Raw genomic sequence first — 23,860 nt, forward strand, 5'->3', positions numbered from 1 at the left:
TATCTATAATTGCATTTATGTCAGTTTTTTGTTCCTCGTCTGCTGGTGTTTCGGTGGGGGGGGGGGGGGGGGGGTAAGCAGAAAAGGGGAGTTTTAGCGGGACATATATGTTCATGAGAAGAGCGGAGGGCTTACAGATGCAGGTTCTCCAGCGTCTAACCATGTTCATCATTACATCACATTAATCATAGCAGTCTGTACAGCAGAACCAATTATTCCTTTAAATACACCCCCCACCCTTTCATCAGACGTACCCCCAGTCTTTTTCCCACCCCCCTGAAACTCCCATCTCAGCAAAAATGTCAAGTCTCTTAAAACATAAAGAGCTACATTAAAAACCAAATACAACCCAGCAAATAGCCACATCCGGACGCGTCTTCACCCTGGAGGTTGTGTGTCGTCCCAGAGTTTCTTCTGCAGACAGAATCTGTGTGTGTGTTTGGTGAAATTAGTCCTTCAAAATAAAAGCTGGATTCGGGTAATAAGTAGCGATAGAAATGCCCTGGGGGGGTCAGAATGACATCACACCTGTGCTCAGGTGTGTTTTGTAGCTCAGCAGCACAATGGGTTGCAGAAACGCAAAAAGACACATTCTTTGTTTTGTGACGATGCAGGAAGAATTCTGACAGATTCTTTCACTCCCAGAATGCATTGCTCCCCCTCCTGGATGCATATGTGCGTGCAGGTGCTTATAGCAGTCTGTTTCTCAGTAGAGTGGGAGGGGGTTAGCCAAAGGTGAGGTGGGGGGAAGATGAAGGTAGACATCAGCACTGAGGTTGGGTTTCCATGGTAACCACCTTGTCCACTCGTCCTCCTGACATGCTGAAGGGGTGGGGGTGAGGCGGGGGGCATAAGACGGGGGCTCAGGAGGACTAAAAGGATTTCTGAATAATTCCTTGGATCAAAAACAAGTCGGTCAGCATCAAGGTCGAGGGGGGGGGGCAGACAACTGTCTAAGTGGGGTGGAGATATTGTTCACACTAAAACTCCTCCTGGAAGCCCACCGACGCCAGCGACAGCCTGGCTGCGTCCGGGCCGGCAGCCCGGAATTTGGCGTCATTCTGTCCGGAGCCGGGCCTCCGGATGTGCGCAGGTGAGGCGGCGTGCGACACCTGTCCGTTCTTCTCGTCTGAAAAAAGTCGTTAGGTCAAAGTTAAGGAGCCGCCCACCTACAACCACAGGAAGGAGGGGGAGGACGGCGGGACAGAGGCTGAAGGATGGGGCCACACACCGAGCAGCCCCCGCCTTAACAAAACCCGAAGGAGACGCCGCCTGATGCTGAACAACAACTTCATGGGGGTCTCTGGCCTCCCACCTGCCCCCCCCACCCCCTCGCTGAGTTAATGAGACATCACACAACGAAACAACAGGAAGCTTTGCTGCCATTCAACAGCATCAAACCAAACATGTGGTCGACTGCCCCCCCAAACACTCCCCCCACCAACCAGAAGCTGTTCTGATGGGAGGGGGCAGCACAAAAACCAGCCTGCCGTGTTTCCTGTTGTGTCCAGCATAGAGAGATGGGGGGGGGGGGACGCTCGTTACCTCCGTTTTGTCGGCTTTGACTTTTTCTCTCAGTTAAATGAAAAAAACGGGGTCAAATGAGGTCATCGCTTTAAAATCAAGTTCAACCAAAGACAAGAGGAGCTAGTTTTTCCTGTGAAAATCTGTATGAGAGGAAACAAGCAAAGTAATGAGTAGTGGATTACTTTTTCAAAATAGTAATAAAGTCATTTAATGACTATTTTGATGCAGTAACCGAGTAAAGTCATGGATTACTCTGTAGAAGTCATTCAGCCAACACTCAGCGGGGCAGGTTTGAGGGGTGGGAAGGGACTGTTCGTAGTGAGAGGGGGAGGTGTTCTCACCCGTCAGCTGCTGGACCCCCGGCTGGTCGTGGGTGCTCAGTAACTGGTTCTGGATCGTCTCCACCACCCGCTTGAAACGCCGACTCGGACCTGGACGGGAAAACGAGTCGAGCTTGAGCCTCAGCAGAACGAAGCAGCAGTCAAGAAGCCTGCACCCCCCCTCCACCCCCCCACACATTGATCACAAATCTAGTCCTACAAAAGCTTTTCTACCCCCCCCCCCTTAAATAATAGACCAAGCTGAAGGAAAAAGGGAAACGCCATCAGGGATGCGTTTCGGTCTCTCAGGTTGGTGTTCGTCTTGTTTGAGGCGTTCCCGCCTGCAGGTCACATGACATCCACCTTTAGGGAGGGACAGGACAGAACCCGACGGTCCCACCTGAGAGCAGCGTGAAGCTGACGGAGTAGACGGCGTTCTCTTTGGCGGCAGCTGAGCCCCCCGTGTAGCTGATGTCCACCTGGAACTTGACGGGCTTCTGGAAGACGGTGGGGCTGGCGGTGGACTTGTACTCCGCCCGGAAACTGGTCTGAGAGATGACGCTGTGGCTCAGGCTGGGGATCTGAGGACCCGGAGAATCACAGAAGAAATGGATTCAGGATCACCTGGAATGACTCTGGAACCAACCACCACTGGCTGTTGGAGGCGGGACTCTAGGAGAGTTCCTGCCGCTAACGTTCTTAACTCTTATTTACTGCACTCTATCCTTTGTTTCATGGTTGTAATATTATTGACATGGTTATCGGCACTTTTGGCCCCCCCGAATGTGGGAGACGCCCTGAAATGAATGACTGACGTCACGCAGAGGAGACCAACGGCTGGAGGATCTGCAGGCCTGACGGAGACTCATGAGGCGCAAGCAGCCCCCCCCCCCCCCATGAGCATTGGGGCTACTGGAACCTCCCCCTCCCCCGGTGGGAGCTTCATGAAGATCTGGTAGGTTCTGAAAGCGGTCTGTCTGTCTGCTGTCCTCAGAGGTCTTCCTCCAGACATTTTGCTGTATTAAAGTCCAGAATCGGACAGTTTTTGGGAGGCTGACCGCTGGGGTCTAGTGGGGGGGGGGGGGGGGGGACATACCGATAGAAAGGCTTGAACGACGTCGGCTTTGATGGAGCTCAGAGGCTTGTCTCTGATCACAATGAAGATCTGCTCCTCCTTCTCTAGGCTGATGAAGTTACCAAACCAGGATTTTTTGGCGAGTCTGCAGGGAAAAGCAGAGAAGTTACTGACGATCCTCTCAGCCCCCCTCCAAACACCTCCACGTCCCGACAGGACAAGCCCTCCCTCTGAGAGCAGCAAACCAGCCATCCACCCAAACCTGAGGATTCCTGCCACCATGGAGACGTCCGGAAGCTCCTCGTTTCCACCTGTCAAACTCAATGTCCAAATGCAGATTCGCCACATCTTCAGTTTAACCACAAAGCCCTTTCTGATGTACTGAGAACTGCATCCAAGGAACGGTTCCAAATGTTCAGGACGATCTGAAACAAGGTGCTGCTGTTCAGCAGCATCAACTGAGCTCTTTACAGAAGCTCAGGCAGAACCGGCTCAGGCAGACGTCAGAAACCCAGTCGGTCGTCTCTGCCACCATAAATGTTCTTTCAAGCTGCCTTCACACCGAACGCGGTTCGTGCTGCAGAGGCGCTGAGTTTCAATGTTCAGTCAACGTTACCGACATGATCTGAGGTCGTGGAAAGCGACTTGGCCTGTTCAGAGGTCAAATTTCTGACTTTTGGTGAGAGGCAGTGTTGGGTGTGAAAGCCGCATTACGGTCGTTTGGTGGAACATGAAGATCAGAAAAAGCTCTTCGCTGTGATGCACCAAGCTCCGCCCCATTCTGATCATCCACCTGCAGACTTATAGATCCGGGATCCTCTTTGTTTTCCTGGTCTGAGATGGATGATGGGAAATGAGGGTCGGGTTACTCTGCAGAAACTATGTCCTAGAAAACAGTACAGGTTTTGGGATTTTGGCTAAAAACTGCATCATCACCATGAAAAGACTGGGAAACTGATCAGAAGAGGATCAGAGTCCAAGATCTAAAACATGTAAAGTGCAGATCCTAACCAGCAGATTCTGCCTTAAATCTTTTATCATTATTAGATTAGATATTGAGATATCTCCTCCCCCTGCAAAACAGTGCAGACGCTTTTTCCCCTGCTCCTGCCGCTTCCTGCTTTATTTGCTTTTTAATCATTTAATTAATCATTTTTAATTATTTTACTTCATCCACAACTCCTGGAATATCAGACTGGTCCTTTTTTGTGACTTCCACCTATACAAATCAATATTTTTACGTCTGACAAGCCAGAGACATGTCCGGAAGAGGAAGAAAAACAAACTCCCACTGTGAACGCTGTCGGATCTACCAACAAGAAATAAAAGAGCTACAAACAGGGATATTTACTTTGGAAACTGAAAATGGACTTCACAAGACCCTTCCAGTAACATCGGGTGGTAAGAAGCCCACTCTTACTACAAACGAGAAGAATAACAGTGACATAGACCTGAGTGATGTTGTGTCCTTTCCAAAACTTTGTGCGGAGGAACTCTGTGTCAAGCCAAAGCGTAAAGATGACAGAACATCCGAAATAAAGCTCACAAACAGATTTTTACCCCTAACACAATGTGATATTAAAGAACAAAGTGAAATTGGACCACAGAATAGGAGTCATAATGTTGGAAACAAAGCACAGGCAGAAAGAAAATCTGTGCCAAATGTCAAGGTCAGAGATACGCTGCTGCTTGGAGATGGCGCTATCAGTGGAGTCAGCCACAGAAGAATGCAAACTTTATGTTGCCCAAGTTCTACTGTTCCAGTGATTACAGGACTCTTTTCTAAAGTCTTGTACCAAGGAGTCAAACGAATAATCATCCATGTAGGTGCTGTCGATATCAAAAAAGAACAATCTGAACGTTTGAAAAAAGACTTCATCAAGTTATTTGAAGAGATCGACAAAGTAGAGGTTGAAGCCTTCATCAGTGGACCTCTTCCTAACATCGATGGGGTGTCACTCAAGTTCAGCCGTCTGTTTCAGCTGAACAATTGGCTCTCCAGAGAGTGTGCTTCCAGAGGATTCTATTACATTGAGAACTTCAATACATTCTGGAAACGAAAGGACCTATTCATGGGAAGAGGCCCACACCTGAACAGAGGTGGAGCAAGAGAGTTAGTGAAGAACCTCCTCCACGCTCTGGGGCATAGAGGCCAAGGCCCTGAAAAGGCAGTAAGGAAGGACCGAGCCAGTGTCCCAGGAACCACAGCACAACGGCAACAACAACTACCTCCACCACCACCATTGGTCAAAGACTTGGATCCGGCAGCACCAGCACCACAACCACCTCCATCTAAGGACTCAGCTGCACCAGCATCACAACAACCACCGCCAGCTAAGGACCCAACCGCAGAACCACAACAACAACCACCAGATTTGGCCCCAGAAATACCACCGTCTGACCAGCTGTGGGCGCCCCCTGCTACATCTACTCCCAGTGAAGACTCACTTTCCTTTTCGTCCCCCCCACTTTCACCCATAGCCTCATTAAGTCAGGAATTAAGATGGCTCCCCTAACACCTGTGAGCCTCACACCACACAGGAGCTCTCCTACCCCTCCAGCGCCCCCTCCTTATCCTTCACCCAAAGTCCCTCCAACACGCTCCCTCCGTCGTTCACCCAAATCCCGTCCAGCTCCCGCTCCTCCTGGTCCAACACCCAAACTACCCTCAACTCAACCTCTCCTGCGCGCCTCTAGACGTGCTATCCCCCAGAGCTAGGATGAAACGGGCCCCCAGTGTCCTAGGAAAGGTTATGTCAAACTGGGGCCCTGTGATGAACAGCTTCCTTCTGGTGCTATACCTGTAGTTGCACCACGTAGAATGCAAAAAAGGGCAGTTAGACTGTCCAATCAAAGAAATCTAGTTCACATCCCTTGCAAGAAGGTTTTGACCAGTCCCAAGGAAACTAAGCTCAAACTTGCTGCACTCAATGTCAGATCTTTATGCAACAAATCATTTTTAATCAATAATCTTATCTCTTCTTTTAATCTTGATTTTATGTTTTTAACTGAAACATGGCTTGACAAAAACACAGGAAACATAGTTCTAGTTGAATCAACTCCCCCCAACTACAAACATGTATCGGAAATACGAGAAAATAAAAAGGGTGGAGGCGTTTCTGCACTGTTTAGAGATAATATTGCAACCCGCAGACTATCATTTGGTGTGTTTTCATCATTTGAGTATGTGTCCTTTAAGATTGAGCTAAAACAAACTCCTCCCTTACTCTGCATAGTTATGTACAAACCTCCTCAGCACAGCCAAAGTTTCATTGATGATTTCACTGAAATGCTCTCAGTTGTGTGCACAGACTTTGATGGTCTAGTCATTACAGGTGATTTTAATGTTCATGTTGATAATGTCAATGACAGAAATGCAAAAGAGCTCAATGCTGTCCTTGAAACCTTTAGTCTAATTCAGCATGTAAGTTGCCCCACCCACAGCAGAGGGCACACTCTGGACCTGCTCATCACAAAGGGGGTTACTATTTACAATGTCAGTGTGGTTGATGTCGCCCTCTCTGATCATTTCTGTGTATTCTTTGACCTGTCTGTTGCTCCCAAACCACCGCCTGGCCCTGCAGTTGTCCAAAGGAGACAAATAAATGAGAGCACTAGGGCACAGTTTGTAGAAATGATAAACCCTGAAAACGCCTCTGGTGCCAATGTTGATGAAATGCTGAATTCTGTTACTTCTAGCATCTTGAATGTTCTGGATGCCATTGCCCCTATGAAGGTTAAATTGAGAAAACATAGACAGAAAGCTCCCTGGAGGAACGATGATCTAGTCAGGGCACAGAAACAACAGTGCCGCAGAGCTGAGCGAAAGTGGCGCAAGTCAAAACTCCAGGTTCATTATGGAATATATAAGGGGGAGTTGTACGCTTACAACCAGATCTTATGCAGAACAAGGGAAAGGTACTTCTCTGAAATCATTGGAAGTTGCAGCAGCAACTCTCGTGTCCTGTTCACAACAGTAAACAGATTAACTAACCCTCCAACCCAGCTACCAATAGAACTGGTTTGCACACCTAAATGTAATGAGTTTGCTGTATTTTTTAATGACAAGGTTCAGGGCATTAAAAAAGCCATCAACTCCACAACACATATAACTATCGAACGGCCACCTACTCACTCTAAGCTGACTCACTTTGTACCTGTCACTGACCAAACTGTCCAAGAGACCATCACCCGTCTGAGCTCGTCTACATGCTGCCTTGATGTGTTACCCACTAGATTTCTAAAGTCTGTCCTGAACAGTGTGTTGCCATCAATTACTCAAATAGTTAACATGTCTCTTCAATCTGGAATATTTCCAGAGGCCTTAAAAACTGCAGTCATTAAACCTCTCCTGAAAAAGAGCGGTCTTGATCCCACTGTACTGAATAATTACAGACCTATCTCTAATCTGCCATTTTTAGGAAAAGTCCTTGAAAAAGTTGTCTACCAACAGCTCACTGACTTTCTCTTATTAAACAATTCATTTGATGTTTTCCAGTCAGGTTTTAGACCCCATCATAGCACAGAAACTGCTCTTATCAAGGTAACCAATGACATCCGCCTGAACACTGATGATGGCAAAGTCACTGTCTTAATCCTGCTAGACCTGAGTGCTGCCTTTGATACTGTTGATCATGGGATCCTTTTGCACAGACTACAAGACTGGGTTGGCATCTCTGGATCTGCCCTAAGTTGGCTCAAGTCTTATATGGAAGACAGGAAATACTTTGTTGAAATTGGGAGTTGTGTCTCAGACTACATGGCCTTGACTTGTGGTGTGCCCCAGGGATCGATCCTGGGACCCCTTCTGTTCAACCTCTACATGCTGCCACTAGGGCAGTTAATACGCAGTAATAACATATCTTATCACAACTATGCAGATGATGCTCAGATCTATGTGTCACTGACAACAGGTGAATATGGGCCGGTGGATTCACTCAGCCACTGCCTCCAACAGATCAGTGCGTGGATGCAGAACAACTTTCTCCAGCTAAACTCAGACAAGACCGAAGTTATTATTTTTGGCCCACAGAAACAAAGAGAAAGTCTCAGCAGCTACCTTCATTCTCTGTCTCTAAAACCCTCAAATCAAGTCAGAAATCTAGGGGTAATCATGGACTCTGACCTGAACTTTAACAGCCATATCAAGTCAGTAACATCAGCGGCATTTTACCATCTGAAAAACATTGCCAAAATCAAAAACATAGTGTCAAAGCCAGACCTGGAGATACTTATTCATGCATTTGTCTCCAGTAGGTTAGACTACTGTAACGGCCTGCTCACCGGCCTGTCCAAACGAGCTGTAAAACAGCTTCAGTACATCCAGAATGCTGCTGCTCGAGTCCTGACCAGAACCAGGAAGTATGATCACATTAGTCCTGTGCTCAGGTCTCTGCACTGGCTCCCTGTACCTCAAAGAATAGACTTCAAAGCAGCTCTGCTTGTGTACAAGTCTCTCCATGGCCGAGCACCAACGTACATCTCTGACATGTTAGTGCCATATGAACCATCTCGTACTCTGAGGACCTCAGGGGCCGGCCTCCTGTTGATTCCCAGAGTCAGAACTAAACAAGGGGAATCAGCGTTTCAATATTCTGCAGCTAAAATCTGGAACAGCCTCCCTGAAGGCGTAAGACAGGCCTCTTCTGTGTTCATGTTCAAATCTAGACTTAAAACATTTCTGTTTAGCCGTGTATATGACTGAAAGGTCCTATATGCACTTTTCTTTCCTTTCCTTCCTTTATTTTTAAATCAATTTTCAATTTTTTTTCTTTTCTTTTAAAGTAAATTTTACGTTGATTATTTCTATGATGAATTGTGATTTTAATGCATTTTTCTGTTTTGTGAAGCACCTTGAATTACTTTGTGAACGAATTGTGCTATACTAATAAACTTGCCTTGCCTTTATTCTATATTTACATCCAAACATCACGTCAAACTGTGGCTGGAAACACCACGGAATGAGACGAACAAACGCCATGAATCTTTGCTCACGTTCAGATCATGAATGCAGGAGGAACCTGGAGGTCTGTGAGGGGCCGCCTCCCCACACCTGACAGGCGGGGAGCGGACGCCATCACAGCTTAATCAGGCCCGTGGGGGGGTGTCAGCAGATGATCACAGCTGCTCCGCCCCAAACACTCATGATGTCAGCGGTAGGCTGCAGCTTCAAAGCGCTGTCACCTGTGCGGGGGGTGGAGGGGGGGTGCCCATTACTCACTCTGGGGAAGACTCTGGAGTCAGGCTGGACGTCTCCTCCTGAGATGGAACTGAAGGAGAGACAGAGACACAACAACAACACAATGGATGCATGAGGACAGCATCGACAAAGTCTGTGTGTGTGTGTGTGTCTGTGTGTGTGTGTGTGTCTGTCTGTGTGTGTGTGTGTGTGTGTCTGTCTGTCGGTGTGTGTGTGTCTGTGCGTGTGTGTGTGTGTGTGTGTGTGTGTGTGTGTGTGTCTGTCTGTCTGTGTGTGTGTGTGTGTGTCTGTCTGTCGGTGTGTGTGTGTCTGTGTGTGTGTGTGTGTGTGTGTGTGTCTGTGTGTGTCTGTCTGTCGGTGTGTGTGTGTCGGTGTGTGTGTGTCTGTGTGTGTCTGTCTGTCGGTGTGTGTGTGTCTGTGTGTGTGTGTCTGTCTGTCTGTGTGTGTGTGTGTGTGTGTGTGTGTGTGTGTGTCTGTCTGTCTGTCTGCCTTTGGGGGCGGGGTTACAGCAGCACCTTGCAGTTTCCGGCGGTGGAATCGTGGCGATCCCAGGAAGCTGTTCCTGATGGAGTTCAGGCGTGTCCTCCAGGGCAGACCTCCAAGGGAGGGGCTCGGGGGCGGAGTTGGAGTCGGGGTCCCTGCTGGGCTGTCCTTGGGGGTGTGCACTGGAGTGCCCTTTGGGGTGGGGAGGGGGCTTCCTCGCGGGGAGGGATGAGGGGTAACCTGTATGAGGGGGATAGATTTGGGGGGGGGGTCATTAGGTGGAGAAGGAACTGGAGCCACGGGGTGGAAATGGTGAAGCCGTATTGGTGGGGGGGCCATGGGGCTGAAGGGTGCACATAGTTGGGGTTTGGCTGTAAAATGGGGGCGGCAGACCTTGGGGCCATTAGGGAGGGCAGTACGACTGTTAGAGGAAGAGGAAAAGGGGGGTGGGGTCAGAGGGGATGTTGGCGTAGAGGTAGCGGGGGGCTGTGAGGGGGTGGAGGGTTCTGATTTGGCTGCAGGGGTTGGGTCTGGGGAGCTTTCAGGGAGGGGGTTCGACCGTGTGGCGTGGAGGGACTTTGGCGGGACGTTGGGTTTGGCCGGAAGCGTCTGGGTTTTGTTAAGAGACTCCGGTGGGGGCTCAACGTGGGGGGAGAGGGAATTAGGGGTCGAAATACGAGGACCGGTGTGGTTCTGGACGGGTTCTGGGGAGGGACAGGGACTGCTGTTGACGGACACCGACGAGTCCGGAGACTGCAGCGGGACGCAAAACTTTCTAACGGGCTGGAAATGACAAACACGGACACACAAAAGATACACACACATCCAAACAAACACGGACACACAAAAGACACAAACACATCCAAACAAACACACAAACACGGACACACAAAAGACACACACACATCCAAACAAACACACAAACAAGGACACACAAAAGACACACACACATCCAAACAAACACACAAACAAGGACACACAAAAGACACAAACACATCCAAACAAACACACAAACACGGACACACAAAAGACACACACACATCCAAACAAACACACAAACACGGACACACAAAAGACACACACACATCCAAACAAAAACACAAACCAAACAGACACAAAGAAACACACACAGACACACACAAACATACACACACAAACATACACACCCAAAAAGGCACAGACACACACATACAGCGACACACACAGATACACACAAACATGCAGACACACAAACATGCAAACACACAAACATGCAAACACACAAACATGCAGACACACACACACATCCAAACAAACCAAACAGACACAAAAACAGACACGCACAAAGCAACACACACAAACAAACATGGAGAAACAAAAGACACACACACAAACATACACACCCAAAAAGACACAAACACACACATACAGCGACACACACAGATACACACACACAAACACGCACATACAGCGACACACACAGACACACGGAGACACACAAACATGCAGACACACAAACACAGTGATGTCAGACAGCAGCAGGATGGGAGAATCAAACATCCGCACAGAATCAGAGGAGAAAAGAAAAAACAGAAATTTGTGAAGACGTGAAGCTGAGTCACCACGCCGACAGCAGAACTGCAGACAAAAACGTGAGACAGACGCACAAACAGGAGGTCAGAAGGACGACAGACGGTCACAGTCTGCACCAGAAAAACCCACACAGATGGGAGGATGGTCATCCGGACAGAAGAACCTTCAGACCTTCCAGGTGATTCTATGAAAAGCTTTCGCTCCAAGTTCTCCGTTTGGATTCCACGGCCAACAGGAGGCTTTTGGAGGACTTTTGGAGATTTGTTTTCACCTCGACCTCTGACTCGGGCTTATAGAGCTCTCTAACAAAACATGACTGCTGGGATCCAGCCTCTCTACGGCTGCATGGCTTACCCGGGGGCTGCTGAGGGGGCTGGTGGGGACGCCAGAAGAAGCGCCACTTATGGATTGGGACCTGAAGGAAAGAAAAAGAGGAGATCATCGATCTGAGGCTGTGCTGCAGGTTTCAGTGACAAAGCACAGCAGCAGCTGTGAGGTTCTACACAAACATCAGTTCTCTCAGGGGTCTGGACCACTGCACATCTCCAAACCAGACTAACCTACAAGCTTTGCTGCTTTTTACTTAGGTTGGGAATCTGCTGCAGGTTTGGAGTCCCTGCTGAACCTGTGGAGCTCAGACTCCGCCTTCATTTACAGAAAACAGAGCAGGTTCTGCCAATCAGCTGTAAGAAACTAAGAGAGAATGAATGAAAACCATGTGAAGAGGAGCACCAGTGAAGTCCTTTCAGGTTCTGCTATGGTCACTGTTTGAGCCAGCAGAGAAGTTCATGGAAGTTCATCCTCTGGATGCCCCCCAGGACTGATGTCTTTAACGTTTATGGCTCAATCATCGAAAGATTTTCGAGTCTGCTTCAGAAAAGCTTCAGGAAATGAGTCTTTATAAAAAATCCCAGAACTGTTTTTGTGTTTGCTGAAAGGTGTATGAGACAAAGAAAGCGGTCACCAGATTCAACTCCAGGCACCTCTGCTTCCCGCTTCATGCTTCAGCTTCTATCAGGAAAGGCCGAGCCGCTTCATGCTAAAATCTCTTTCAGGAAAGGGCGAGCGGCTTCCCGCTTGTTTCTGCAGGAGCGTGCTGCTTCCTGACAGCAGGTGTGAGGAGACCACACCTCATTCCCTTAAAGTCGTGACGGCTATTAGGAAGCTTTATGGTATAAACTAGTGGGAGCCACGGGGGGGGGGGGGGGGGGGGGGGGGGGGGGTCAGGAGAAAGATGCAGATGTTTTTTAAAAGAAAATGAAAGAAAGTTGGTCAGAGTAAGTAATAACTGAAGTTTTATCAGTTTATGATGTCACAGATGGGGGGGGCACAGATGCTCTTTGGTTTATGAGAGGTGGAATTTCTGGATCCAACAATGTTATTTTAGTCTGCATCTTTTTCTTGACCTTTATTTGGGGGGGGTCAATACCTTTCCTCTTTGCTGCATTTTGCTCTGGCTTCGGGAATGTCCAAACTTTTACTGTACACTGATTTACTAAAGAACAAGAGAGAGCAGGCAGAGTCACAGAGCAGCTTTCAGGTTCTGGTTCTGGGGTCAGAACCACTGAACATCAAGACCCTCACACCTCTGTCCGGGTTGCGTCATGTCTATCGCCCTCCTGGCTGGTACAGGTGAGCCTCCGTCTGTGACGCTCAGGACTTCCAGAGACTTCCTCTCCGGTCTCCTCTTCCCATGTCGGTTCAGCATGGGGGAGTCGACTCTCTTCTTTGGAGGATCTGTGTCAAGGAGGAGAACACAGATGCTGTTAGGGTTTTGGATCAGGACAGGGTTTGGGTCGGGACAGGGTTTGGGTCGGGACAGGGTTTGGGTCGGGACAGGGTTTGGATCAGGACAGGGTTTGGGTCAGGACAGGGTTTAGATCAGGACAGGGTTTGGGTCAGGACAGGGTTTGGGTCAGGACAGGGCCAGGACAGGGTTTGGATCAGGACAGGGCCGGGACAGGGTTTGGATCAGGATAGGGCCGGAACAGGGTTTGGATCAGGACAGGGTTTGGGTCGGGACAGGGTTTAGATCAGGACAGGGCCAGGGTGAGGACACGGTTTGGATCAGGACAGGGCCGGGCAGGGTTTGGATCAGGATAGGGCCGGGAAAGGGTTTGGATCAGGACAGGGCCGGGACAGGGTTTGGATCAGGACAGGGCCGGAACAGGGTTTGGATCAGGACAGAGCCGGGGTCAGGACAGGGCCGGGACAGGGTTTAGATCAGGACAAGGTTTGGGTTGGGACAGGTTTTAAATCAGGACAGGGTCTGGGTCAGGACAGGGTTTGGGTCAAGACAGGGTTTGGGTCGGGACAGGGTTTGGGTCGGGACAGGATCGGGATCGGGGTCGGGGTCAGGACAGGGTCGGGGTCAGGACCGGGTTTGGGTCAGGACAGGGTCGTGGTCAGGACAGGGTCGGGGTCAGGATAGGGTCGTGGTCAGGACAGGGTTTAGGTCAGGACAGGGTTTGGGTCAGGACAGGGTTTGGGTCAGGACAGGGTTTGGATCAGGACAGGGCCAGAACAGGGTTTGGATCAGGAAAGGGCTGGGGTCAGGACAGGGTTTGGGTCGGGACAGGGTTTAGATCAGGACAGGGCCAGGGTGAGGACAGGGTTTGGATCAGGACAGGGCCAGGGCGAGGACAGGGTTTGGATCAGGACAGGGCCGGGACAGGGTTTGGATCAGGATAGGGCCGGAACAGGGTTTGGATCAGGACAGGGTTTAGATCAGGACAGGGTCGGGGTCAGGACAGGGCCGGGACAGGGTTTAGATCAGGACAGGGTTTGGGTCAGGACAGGGTTTGGGCCGGGACAAGGTTTAGATCAGGACAGGGTTTGGGTAAGGACAGGGTCGTGGTCAGGACAGGGTTCGGCACAGGGTTTTGGATCAGAACAGGGTTTGGATCAGGACAGTGCCTGGATAGGGTTTGGATCAGGACAGGGCCTGGATAGGGTTTTGGATCAGGACATGGTTTAGATCAGTTAAGGGTTAGGGTCAGGACAGGGTCGTGGTCAGGACACGGTTCGGGACAGGGTTTTGGATCAGGACAGGGTTGGGTCAGGACAGGGTTTGATCAGAACAGGGTTTGGATCCCCATGAAAGGTTCTGTTTGTTTCATTCCTTTTTTCTTTCGTGTGAACCTTTTTTCAGGTCTCACCATTGTCGTTGCGGGGGGGCAAGTTCTGGTCCTCTTGACTGGGGTACCTCTCCTTGCGGTCCAGTAACAGGAAGTAGATCATCTTCTCTTGGTTCTGGCTGCAGGGAGGAGGCATTATGAGTTCTGGTGGTTTTCTCTGGTTCTGTTTCTGCTTCACTCACTCTTCAGTCAGCAGGTCCTTCAGCAGTTTGTTCTTGTCCCTGAAGCATCCCAGGGAGTTCATGCTGTCCAGGACGTCCGGGTCGATGGCCTCTACCGACGGGAGTCTGCGCATGCCGACCTTTCTGGGAACCGGTTGCTCCGGCTCCGGTTCATTCTTCCCGCCTCTGGGAGTGGAGACCAAACAGAAAACAGACCCAGAAGGAAACATGTTTGTTCTGGAGTTGGTCTGGGGTTCTCCTCCACTAGGAATTCATTTCCACGTTTAGCCATGAAGAATGAGGGGAGTGGGGGCGGGGTCTTGTTAGCACAAAAACAGACCAATCAGAGTTTGTTGCAATTAAAACGATTAATGTTACTTTTCCAAAATCGGCTGGTTTTCAATAACCCCCCCATGTCTGAGCCAAACACGACCACACCCCCATGCAGTTTACATTCGTACATCAGCTAAGGGAGGCGGAGTCTGATAAATGACTGTCAAATGCCCCCCACCCCCCACCCTGGTCTACACGGCATCCAGAGGGAAGACTCACATAAACCAGGAGTGCTTCTGGATCTGCTCCAACTGTGAAGACATGGAAACAAACACACATCAGGAGAAGACGTTCCCAGCATCTTCAGGTGACAAAAAAACCCGTTAGAACACGTTAGAACACGTTAGAACACGTTGGAACACGTTGGAACACGTTGGAAAACACGTTGGAACACGTTGGAACACGTTAGAACACGTTAGAACACGTTACAACATGTTAAAACACGTTACAACACGTTAGAACACGTTGGAAAACACGTTGGAACACGTTAGAACACGTTACAACATGTTAGAACACGTTACAACACGTTACAACACGTTAGAACACGTTGGAAAACACGTTGGAACACGTTAGAACACATTACAACTACAATATTGCTCTTCCAACAAAAAAATGGGATGTAGATTTGAGCATCAGCACAGATGAAAGCTTCTGGTCAGAACTCTGTCTAAACACCTTTAAACTGACAAAAAGTCCAAATCTGCAGCTAATCCATCTCAAAACCCTTCACAGAATTTACTACACTGGACAGAGGATGTTCAAGATGGGTCTCAGTAACTCAGACATTTGCGAGCACTGTGATAATAATCTACCCGACAGCTACATGCACGCACTGTGGTTCTGCACTCCTGTCCAGGCTCTCTGGCAGCAGGTATGTGCCGATTTATCAGTCTGGCTTAAGGTTTCAATCACTGCCTCACCGTCACTTTGTGTGCTTGGTGACATGAGTGCCATCGATGTAGAAGGAGGATTAGGCTCTATCATTTTCATAACTCTTTGTATTGCCAAAAAAGCTATTTTACTAAATTGGAAAAACAAGAAAAATATAAATATAAGTCAACACAGAAATCTGCTGCTTGATCATATCAGCTTGGAAAAAATGTCAGCCCAAAGTTCAAGTAACTTTGAAAGAATTCGGTCTCTCTGGTCTCCTGTGGTTGACTCCATGACTTAGGGGGTGGGGGGCTTGGTCGTCGCTGCTCCTTGCCTTTCTGCCGTGGTTTGGGGTGGGTCGGGGCCTCCGGTGCCTGGCGGGGGCGGTGGGGGCTCCGTTGGTCGGGGGGTCGGGTCCGGTGCCTGGGTGGGGCGGGCTGGGGCGCTGCGTGGTCCTCTGGGCTTGGGTGTGGGGGTGCGTGGTGGGGGGGTGGGGGTGTGGTCTGGCTTGGCTTGGGGGGGTGGTCCCTTTGCCTGCGCTGGGGGGGGTTGGCGGGGGGCCCTGCTCGGGGGGGGGGGGGGGGGGGGCAGCGGGGCCGGATGGGCTGCCCATCTGCACCTGAGGCTGGGATCGGCCCTTCCCTGGCTCTGGGACGGGATGGGACAACCCTCTCGGGGCCCCCGGTCGCTCTGGGTGTCATCCGCTTCGGCTGCGGGGTCTGGGGTGGTGTGGGGTGGGGGGCTTGTCGGCCCTGTCCTGTGGGGGGGCGTTCTGGGGGGGAAGGGGGGGCCATTATTGGTACGGGTCGGGGGGGCTAACGGGTCGGGGTCTCCGCTGAGGCAATCAGTGGTTGCCTCGGCCGGTTGGCCTCCTCGGCCCCGTCAAGGCCTGACCAGAGCTCCTCTAGGGCCGGCGTCTGGGGGTGGGGGCCTGGGCTTGCTCCGGGGGGGGGGCGACGCTTTCTGGCTCCTCTCTCTCTGTGTGGGGTGGGTGGTACCGGGCTTGGGGTGTCGGCGCCTCCGGGGGTGGGGCCCCTGGGCTGGGTGGCCCTGGCCCCTTTGCTGGGGGGGGGGGCTGGGGGACAGCTGTTTGACCACCGGGGCACAGTCGAACAGCTGTCCCCAACTTACCCCCTTCCTCATATAACCTCATATTAGGGTGAGGGGGTGGGGGGTCTAGCCTGCGATGCGCCATGGGGGGGGTTACTTGGCAGTGGCCCCCCTCCTATGGTTGCCGTATGGAGTGGGCCCCCCCTCTTTCGGTTTTATTTCACGTTAGACATGTAGGGTCCTTGGTAGGGGGGGTGCTTGGACATCACTGCAAGCAAGCAGCAGATGTCTTCCTGGCACCCTACCCGCCAATTTTAACTGCACCTTAGAAATTTAGGGCCCCTTGGTGGGGAGGGTGGGGGGACATCACTGTGAGTAATCAGGAGATGTCCCCTTAGTGCCCTATCCGCCAATTTTAACTGCACCCCCCTTAGTACACACACCCCTCCCCCTTCAATATATACATTCCAACATAAACACACACACATGCACACACACACCCTCTCAAACACACATACACGCACACACATTTTGCAAGGAAGGGGGGGACCTGGGTCCATCTGTCCCCTACCCCTTCCCTGGTGGGGGGTGCGGGCCCCTTGGCGATGGCGGCCGTGTCCCTTGGGTGCCGGCTCCCTGGGCCCGGCGGTGCTCTCTCCGCACGGTGGGGGGGTTCATATTACACCTGAGCCGGGGGTGTTCGTGTCCCTGGGGGGTGGGTCCTGGTCCTTGACCGTGAGCGCTGGGCCCCGCCAAACTTCCAACATGGCCGAGCCTGGTCGGGCCATATTTATAACACCCCTTGTGGGCCACCCTTTTTTCCCCGGGGTTCCCCCCTCCTGGGCGGGGGCGGCGGGCCCCTGCCTTGCTCCTCCCTGGACCAACCGTGGGCCGGGTGGGTGGCTGCCTGGAGTGCGGAGCGGGTCTCCCTTGGGGGGTCCTGGCTCGTACCTGGGGTTGGGGCGGGGGGATGCCCGGAACTCCTGGGTGGTGGTGGGGTGCTCGTCTGGGGCTATGGGCGTCCTTCTCCGGTGGGGCCCTGCGTTGGGCTCTTCCAGCGCAGCGGGGGGGCTGCTTTCCTGGCTGGGCTGGGGCTGCGCCTTCTTTCCCTCCGCGCCTCCCTGCTCTCTGCCTCTGGGGGCCTCGCGGCGGTCCTGCTGGCCCTGGCCTGGGTGGCGGTCTTGGTCGCCCGGTGGGCGGTTGTTCCCTGCCTGTTCCCTTGTGGCGTTGGGGGAATTCCGGCTGCCGCTGCTGCTGCGGTGGGGGTCTGGGTGTGGGGGTGGCTGGGCGCTCCTCCTCCTTCTTTTCACATTCCACCATCCATTTTAGAAGAACATAAACACTCACTTGAGCAAAGGTGTTAGCTCACCTTTGCACTAACAGTTTGCATGATTGAATGAATGAAAGATTTCACACTAGTTGGTTTAAAGGCATAGGTATGCGTTCGTGAACACTATCTGTTTTGTGTACATGTTGACATGTGAACATTTCTTGCAGCTAGCAGGTGTGTTGATAATATTTGAGTGTGTGTGAACAGGCCCCGCCCTGTTTGTACTACATTTGAACTGTACCGTAACGATAAACAACCAGTAAACCTGTCTGCTCTATGCTGCTTCATGGTCTTACCCCCCCCTCTCACTATCACCACCCCCCCCCCCTGACATCCCTCCCTCTTCTTCCCTTCTTTCCTTTTCCGTCCGGTCCAACACCAAAGATTTTCAATCATGGTTGAAATGAATAAAGTTTGGCCTCAATTACAAAAGGGGTTTATTCAGACATACCTTTGGTTTGTCTGAAGATTAATAACCCCTATTGTTAAAGTAAAATATGTCTAACACAAGAGGCCCTCAGCTCTCATCTGCCTGCCCAGCTGTTGGACAGGACAAGTTTAAAAAAAAAAAAAAAAAAAAAAAGAACACATTACAACACGTTAGAACACGTTAAAACACATTAGAACACGTTGGAGCACGTTAGAACACGTTAGAACATGTTAGAACACATTACAACTCGTTAGAACACGTTAAAACACATTAGAACACGTTGGAACACGTTAGAACACATTGGAACCCGTTAGAATCCATTAGAACACGTTAGAACACATTAGAACACATTAGAACACGTTGGAACACGTTGGAACACGTTGGAACACGTTAGAACACATTGGAACCCGTTAGAATCCGTTAGAACACGTTAGAACACATTAGAACACATTAGAACACATTAGAACACATTGGAACACGTTAGAACACATTGGAACCCGTTAGAATCCGTTAGAACACGTTAGAACACATTAGAACACATTAGAACACGTTAGAACACATTAGAACACATTGGAACACATTACAACATGTTGGAACACATTGGAACCCGTTAGAACACTTTAGAACACGTTGGAACACGTTAGAACACATTGGAACCCGTTAGAATCCGTTAGAACACGTTAGAACACATTAGAACACATTAGAACACATTAGAACACATTGGAACACGTTAGAACACATTGGAACCCGTTAGAATCCGTTAGAACACGTTAGAACACATTAGAACACGTTAGAACACATTAGAACACATTAGAACACATTGGAACACATTACAACATGTTGGAACACATTGGAACCCGTTAGAACACTTTAGAACACGTTGTACACATTAGAACATGCATGTTCCAACGTGTAGAACAAGTTCTAACATGGAATAAGCAGATCTGATCCTCCACAGGCTGAAAATCTTTTTATGCTCATGCCAGATCATCAACATTAAGAATCTGTGACTGACTAATTCTTCATGACATGCAGTAGATCCCAGAGTCTGGAGTCCTGAAGACCAGAACAAGTTCCCCCCCTTAGACCCGCCCACTCCAGGAAAGCAGCAGCTTTTATTCTGAAAGGAACTTCCTGAGGAAGTGCTACAGGGGGGTTCCTCTATCTGAATCCCAAAAGCAGAACACGGATGAAGTCCGGCTCCATCCCTTGCCATGTTTTAGACTATCTCTTTGTTACATTCCCTCATCCTGACGGGGATCGGCGGTTGGAGGGACGTGGAAAAGGGGACAGAAAATAACAAAAGGAAGGAAACAGAAGAAGGGAAAAAGGGGGTTTTCTCATGAACCTAAGTTATTTTAACTTCTGTCCGACTCATCTGAGAAGTCACTGAAACAGAACGCTCCATTGGAGGGAAGCTGCAGTAGTTCCACTTGCAGTGGTTCCACCTGCAGTGGTTCCAGATGCAGTGGTTCCACCTGCAATGGTTCCAGATGCAGTGGTTCCAGCTGCAGTGGTTCCTCCTGCAGTGGTTCCAGCTGCAGTGGTTCCAGCTGCAGTGGTTCCAGATGCAGTGGTTCCAGCTGCAGTGGTTCCACTTTCAGTGATTCCACCTGCAGTGGTTCCAGCTGCAGTGGTTCCACCTGCAGTGGTTCCACATGCAGTGGTTCCACATGCAGTGGTTCCACCTGCAGTGGTTCCACTTGCAGTGGTTTCACCTGCTGTGGTTCCAGCTGCAGTGGTTCCAGCTGCAGTGGTTCCAGCTGCAGTGTTTCCACCTGCAGTGGTTCCACTTGCAGTGGTTCCACCTGCAGTGGTTCCACTTTCAGTGATTCCACCTGTAGTGGCTCCAGCTGCAGTGGTTCCACCTGCAGTGGTTCCACATGCAGTGGTTCCACATGCAGTGGTTCCACTTGCAGTGGTTTCACCTGCAGTGGTTCCAGCTGCAGTGTTTCCACCTGCAGTGGTTCCACCTGCAGTGGTTCCACCTGCAGTGGTTCCACCTGCAGTGGTTCCACATGCAGTGGTTCCACTTGCGTTGGTTTCACCTGCAGTGGTTCCAGCTGCAGTGTTTCCACCTGCAGTGGTTCCACCTGCAGTGGTTCCAGCTGCAGTGGTTCCACCTGCAGTGGTTCCACTTGCAGTGGTTCCACCTGCAGTGGTTCCAGCTGCAGTGTTTCCACCTGCAGTGGTTCCACCTGCAGTGGTTCCAGCTGCAGTGGTTCCACCTGCAGTGGTTCCACATGCAGTGGTTCCACCTGCAGTGGTTCCAGCTAAAACTTCCATTAGTAAACATCGAAGAATAAGACACGGAGAACCCCAACACCGGACTGACCGTCAACCTTTTGGATGAATCCACTTCAATCATGCCACGAAGAAGGTTCTGACAGTCCGGAGGGATGAAGTGTGGCATATGAAATACTCCCAGCTTCACCTTCTCCAGAAGGTTCCTCAGGTTGTCGTCATCAAAGGGAAGGGCCCCCTGAGTTCAGACACAGAACAGAAGGTCTGAAGACACAGCAGCTGAACCGACAACCTTCTTCACTAAAATCAATGCATCAAAAAATGAGTGTGAGTGTGCATGTGTGTGTGTTTATGAGCCTGTGAACGTAAGTGTGCATGTGTGTGTGTCTATTAGCGTGTGCACGTATGTGTGCATGTGTGTGTCTGTAAGCGGGTGCACGTATGTGTGCATGTGTGTTTGTCTATGAGCGTGTGCAGGTATGTGTGCATACGTGTGCATGTGTGTGTCTGTGAGGGTGTGCACGTATGTGTGCATGTGTGTGTCTGTGAGCGTGTGCACGTATGTGTGCATGTGTGTGTCTGTGAGCAGGTGCACGTATGTGGACGTGTGTCTGCATGTGTGTGCATGTATGTGTGTGTCTCCAAGAGCATGTGCACGTATGTGTATGTCTCTATGAGCATGTGCATATATGTGTGCATGTGTGTGTGTGTGTTAACATGTGCATGTGTGTGTCTGTGAGGGTGTGCATGTATGTGTGCATGTGTGTGTCTGTGAGCAGGTGCACGTATGTGGACGTGTGTCTGCATGTGTGTGCATGTATGTGTGTGTCTCCAAGAGCATGTGCACGTATGTGTATGTCTCTATGAGCATGTGCATATATGTGTGCATGTGTGTGTGTGTGTTAACATGTGCATGTGTGTGTCTGTGAGGGTGTGCATGTATGTGTGCATGTGTGTGTCTGTGAGCAGGTGCACGTATGTGTGCACGTGTGTCTGTGAGCAGGTGCACGTGTATGTGCATGTGTGTGCACGTATGTGTGTGTCTCTATGAGCATGTGCTTGTATGTGTGCATGTGTGTGCACGTATGTGTGTGTTAGCATGTGGTGTGTGTGTCTGTGAGCATGTGCACGTATGTGTGCATGTATGTGTGTGCCTCTATGAGCATGTGCATGTAAGTGTGTGCACGTATGTGTGTTAGCATGTGCATGTGTGTGTGTCTGTGAGCATGTGCACGTATGTGTGCACTAGGCCTGCACAATAAACCGCAAATTTAATTTAATTTAATTTAATTTATCGTTATTGCAACATTAAGCTGTGCAATATGCATACCGCAAAACATGCCGAAAATCGCAATAAGTGGTTACCTTAAATGTGCTAAAACAAACTCATGGCAGCTTGAAATATTGAACAAATGAAATAAATCCCTTTATGCATTTAACCAATCGGAATGACCCGTTTACGTCGTTGATCAATCAGATGAGCCCTTTTATGTTTGATGTTTGCCTCCTACGTTGACGAGGGGCATTTGGAGTATAATTTTTTTAAACTGTTGCAGTGAAATGGAAATGATGTTTTTGGTTGTTGTTCTATTTGTTTATATACCGCAAATTATATCGTTATCGCAATATTAATCACCAATATCGCATATCGTGAGTTTTCCTCATATCGTGCAGCCCTAGTGTGCACGTATGTGCGTGTGTCTATGAGCATGTGCACGTGCACAGAACCGCTCAGATTTGTGGATCTTTTTCTTTCACACGAGAAGAGGAGAAGAGGATCACACAGGAGTGGAGGCAGAATAAAGATGAGGAGGGGAGTCCAGCCTCCCTGGGGGGAACAACCATCCTGTATGTGGACAGCAGGGAGGCGGGGCACCGGAGGAACCTGTCGCTGCTCGTCAGGTTTATGACGCTGGGGGAGGGGCTTTGGAGAAAACTGCTGAGTCAGCGCTGGCATTTCCATCAGACGGGTGAATTATCCCCGTTACACGGATGAGTCAAAGCTGCAGAGAACCACAAGGCGGCTGCAGGAAGGAACCCACTAACAGGCTCGGTTCTGAAGGGCTGTAGAACTTTTACCCAATGACAATAACCAAGAATTCCAGTGGATTCCTGGTTCTGCTCGTGTCCAGGAGCTCCGTGCTGGAACAACAGTTCTAGAGCTGAACATCCTGACGACAATGAGAAGAACCGCATTAAGACCGTAGACGACTCACCACCAAAAGAGCGAAGAGAATGACCCCGCAGCTCCAGACGTCGGCTTTCCGCCCGTCGTACTTCTCTCCCTGAAGACCACAGAGGTGAGGAGAAAAGGTGGTGAGGAGAGCAGCAGACAGCGGCGTTCTGGCAGAGCGCTGACGGTTCTTACCCGGATGACCTCTGGACAGGCGTAGTGAGGAGACCTGAGGGCAGGAAGGTCACAGAGAGCGGTAAGCACATGAGGAAGGCCTGCAGGCTCAAGAGGGAGGTCATTTCACAGTCACTGGGGGGGGTGAGCATACACGCCACCTTCACTGGATGGGTTAGGTGTGACGGGACGATGAGCAGAAGGTTTCAAACCCTAAAAAACCTCCACTTATCCCAAAATATGTCCTCACTGGACGATGAAGCTGCTCAGGAACCGTGGCACTGATATTCTTCCGTTTATGTCACGTCAGCCCCACAAGCCCCTCCCCCGGGGTGATGTCATCCCACTCACAGCCACGGAAATGGCTTCGGACTGCTCACCCACAGCTGGTTTCCAGCAGACTATCTCCAACCTGAAGAGACGCCATGCCAAAGTCTGCAATCCTGATGTTGTTCTTCTCGTCCAACAGCAGGTTCTCTGGTTTCAGATCTCTGTGGCTGAAAGAGCGACAGAAGAGACAGAACCGAGACCAGAAACATTAGAGAAATGTAACCCGGATCAGTGCCCCACTTGCATTACCAGATTTGAAACACCTGAGCGCTCTTATTTTGGTGGGGCCAGTTCCCTATATTAACATCCGGGTCACATAGCCACTTCCTGTCATCCATGCTCTGGCTGTTGCTGATCTGCTGTGGCTGGCTGCATCTCCTATAGCTGTCGGCTATCTAAACTTGAAACAAAACTCTGTAACATCTTACTGGACTAGTTCTTCGAACAAC

At 50.3% G+C, this 23,860-nt stretch overlaps 1 protein-coding gene across 4 annotated transcripts in view; it reads right to left on the reverse strand.

The window, feature by feature from the left end:
- The window catches only part of brsk2a (BR serine/threonine kinase 2a), a 64,266-nt gene continuing 40,406 nt past the window's right edge, over positions 1-23,860 (reverse strand). For 3 of the 4 annotated variants that reach the window (XM_023956193.2, XM_023956191.2, XM_078949154.1), the window contains 16 exons: positions 23,462-23,578; positions 23,103-23,136; positions 22,951-23,019; positions 20,826-20,972; positions 15,027-15,058; positions 14,496-14,660; positions 14,335-14,432; positions 12,763-12,913; positions 12,606-12,671; positions 11,531-11,591; positions 9,637-9,844; positions 9,143-9,191; positions 2,944-3,067; positions 2,248-2,428; positions 1,869-1,958; positions 1-1,129 (listed from right to left, as the gene is read on the reverse strand). In XM_023956193.2, coding sequence (XP_023811961.1) covers positions 981-1,129; positions 1,869-1,958; positions 2,248-2,428; positions 2,944-3,067; positions 9,143-9,191; positions 9,637-9,844; positions 11,531-11,591; positions 12,606-12,671; positions 12,763-12,913; positions 14,335-14,432; positions 14,496-14,660; positions 15,027-15,058; positions 20,826-20,972; positions 22,951-23,019; positions 23,103-23,136; positions 23,462-23,578 — 1,741 coding nt within the window. In that variant the 3' untranslated portion in view covers positions 1-980. The remainder of the gene's footprint in view (positions 1,130-1,868; positions 1,959-2,247; positions 2,429-2,943; positions 3,068-9,142; positions 9,192-9,636; positions 9,845-11,530; positions 11,592-12,605; positions 12,672-12,762; positions 12,914-14,334; positions 14,433-14,495; positions 14,661-15,026; positions 15,059-20,825; positions 20,973-22,950; positions 23,020-23,102; positions 23,137-23,461; positions 23,579-23,860) is intronic. The other variant, XM_023956192.2, reaches the window with a different exon arrangement.

The sequence above is a fragment of the Oryzias latipes genome, chromosome 6, assembly GCF_053564925.1.
Source record: "Oryzias latipes strain Hd-rR chromosome 6, Olatipes_Hd-rR_3.1".
Classification (NCBI taxonomy): Eukaryota; Metazoa; Chordata; class Actinopteri; order Beloniformes; family Adrianichthyidae; genus Oryzias; species Oryzias latipes.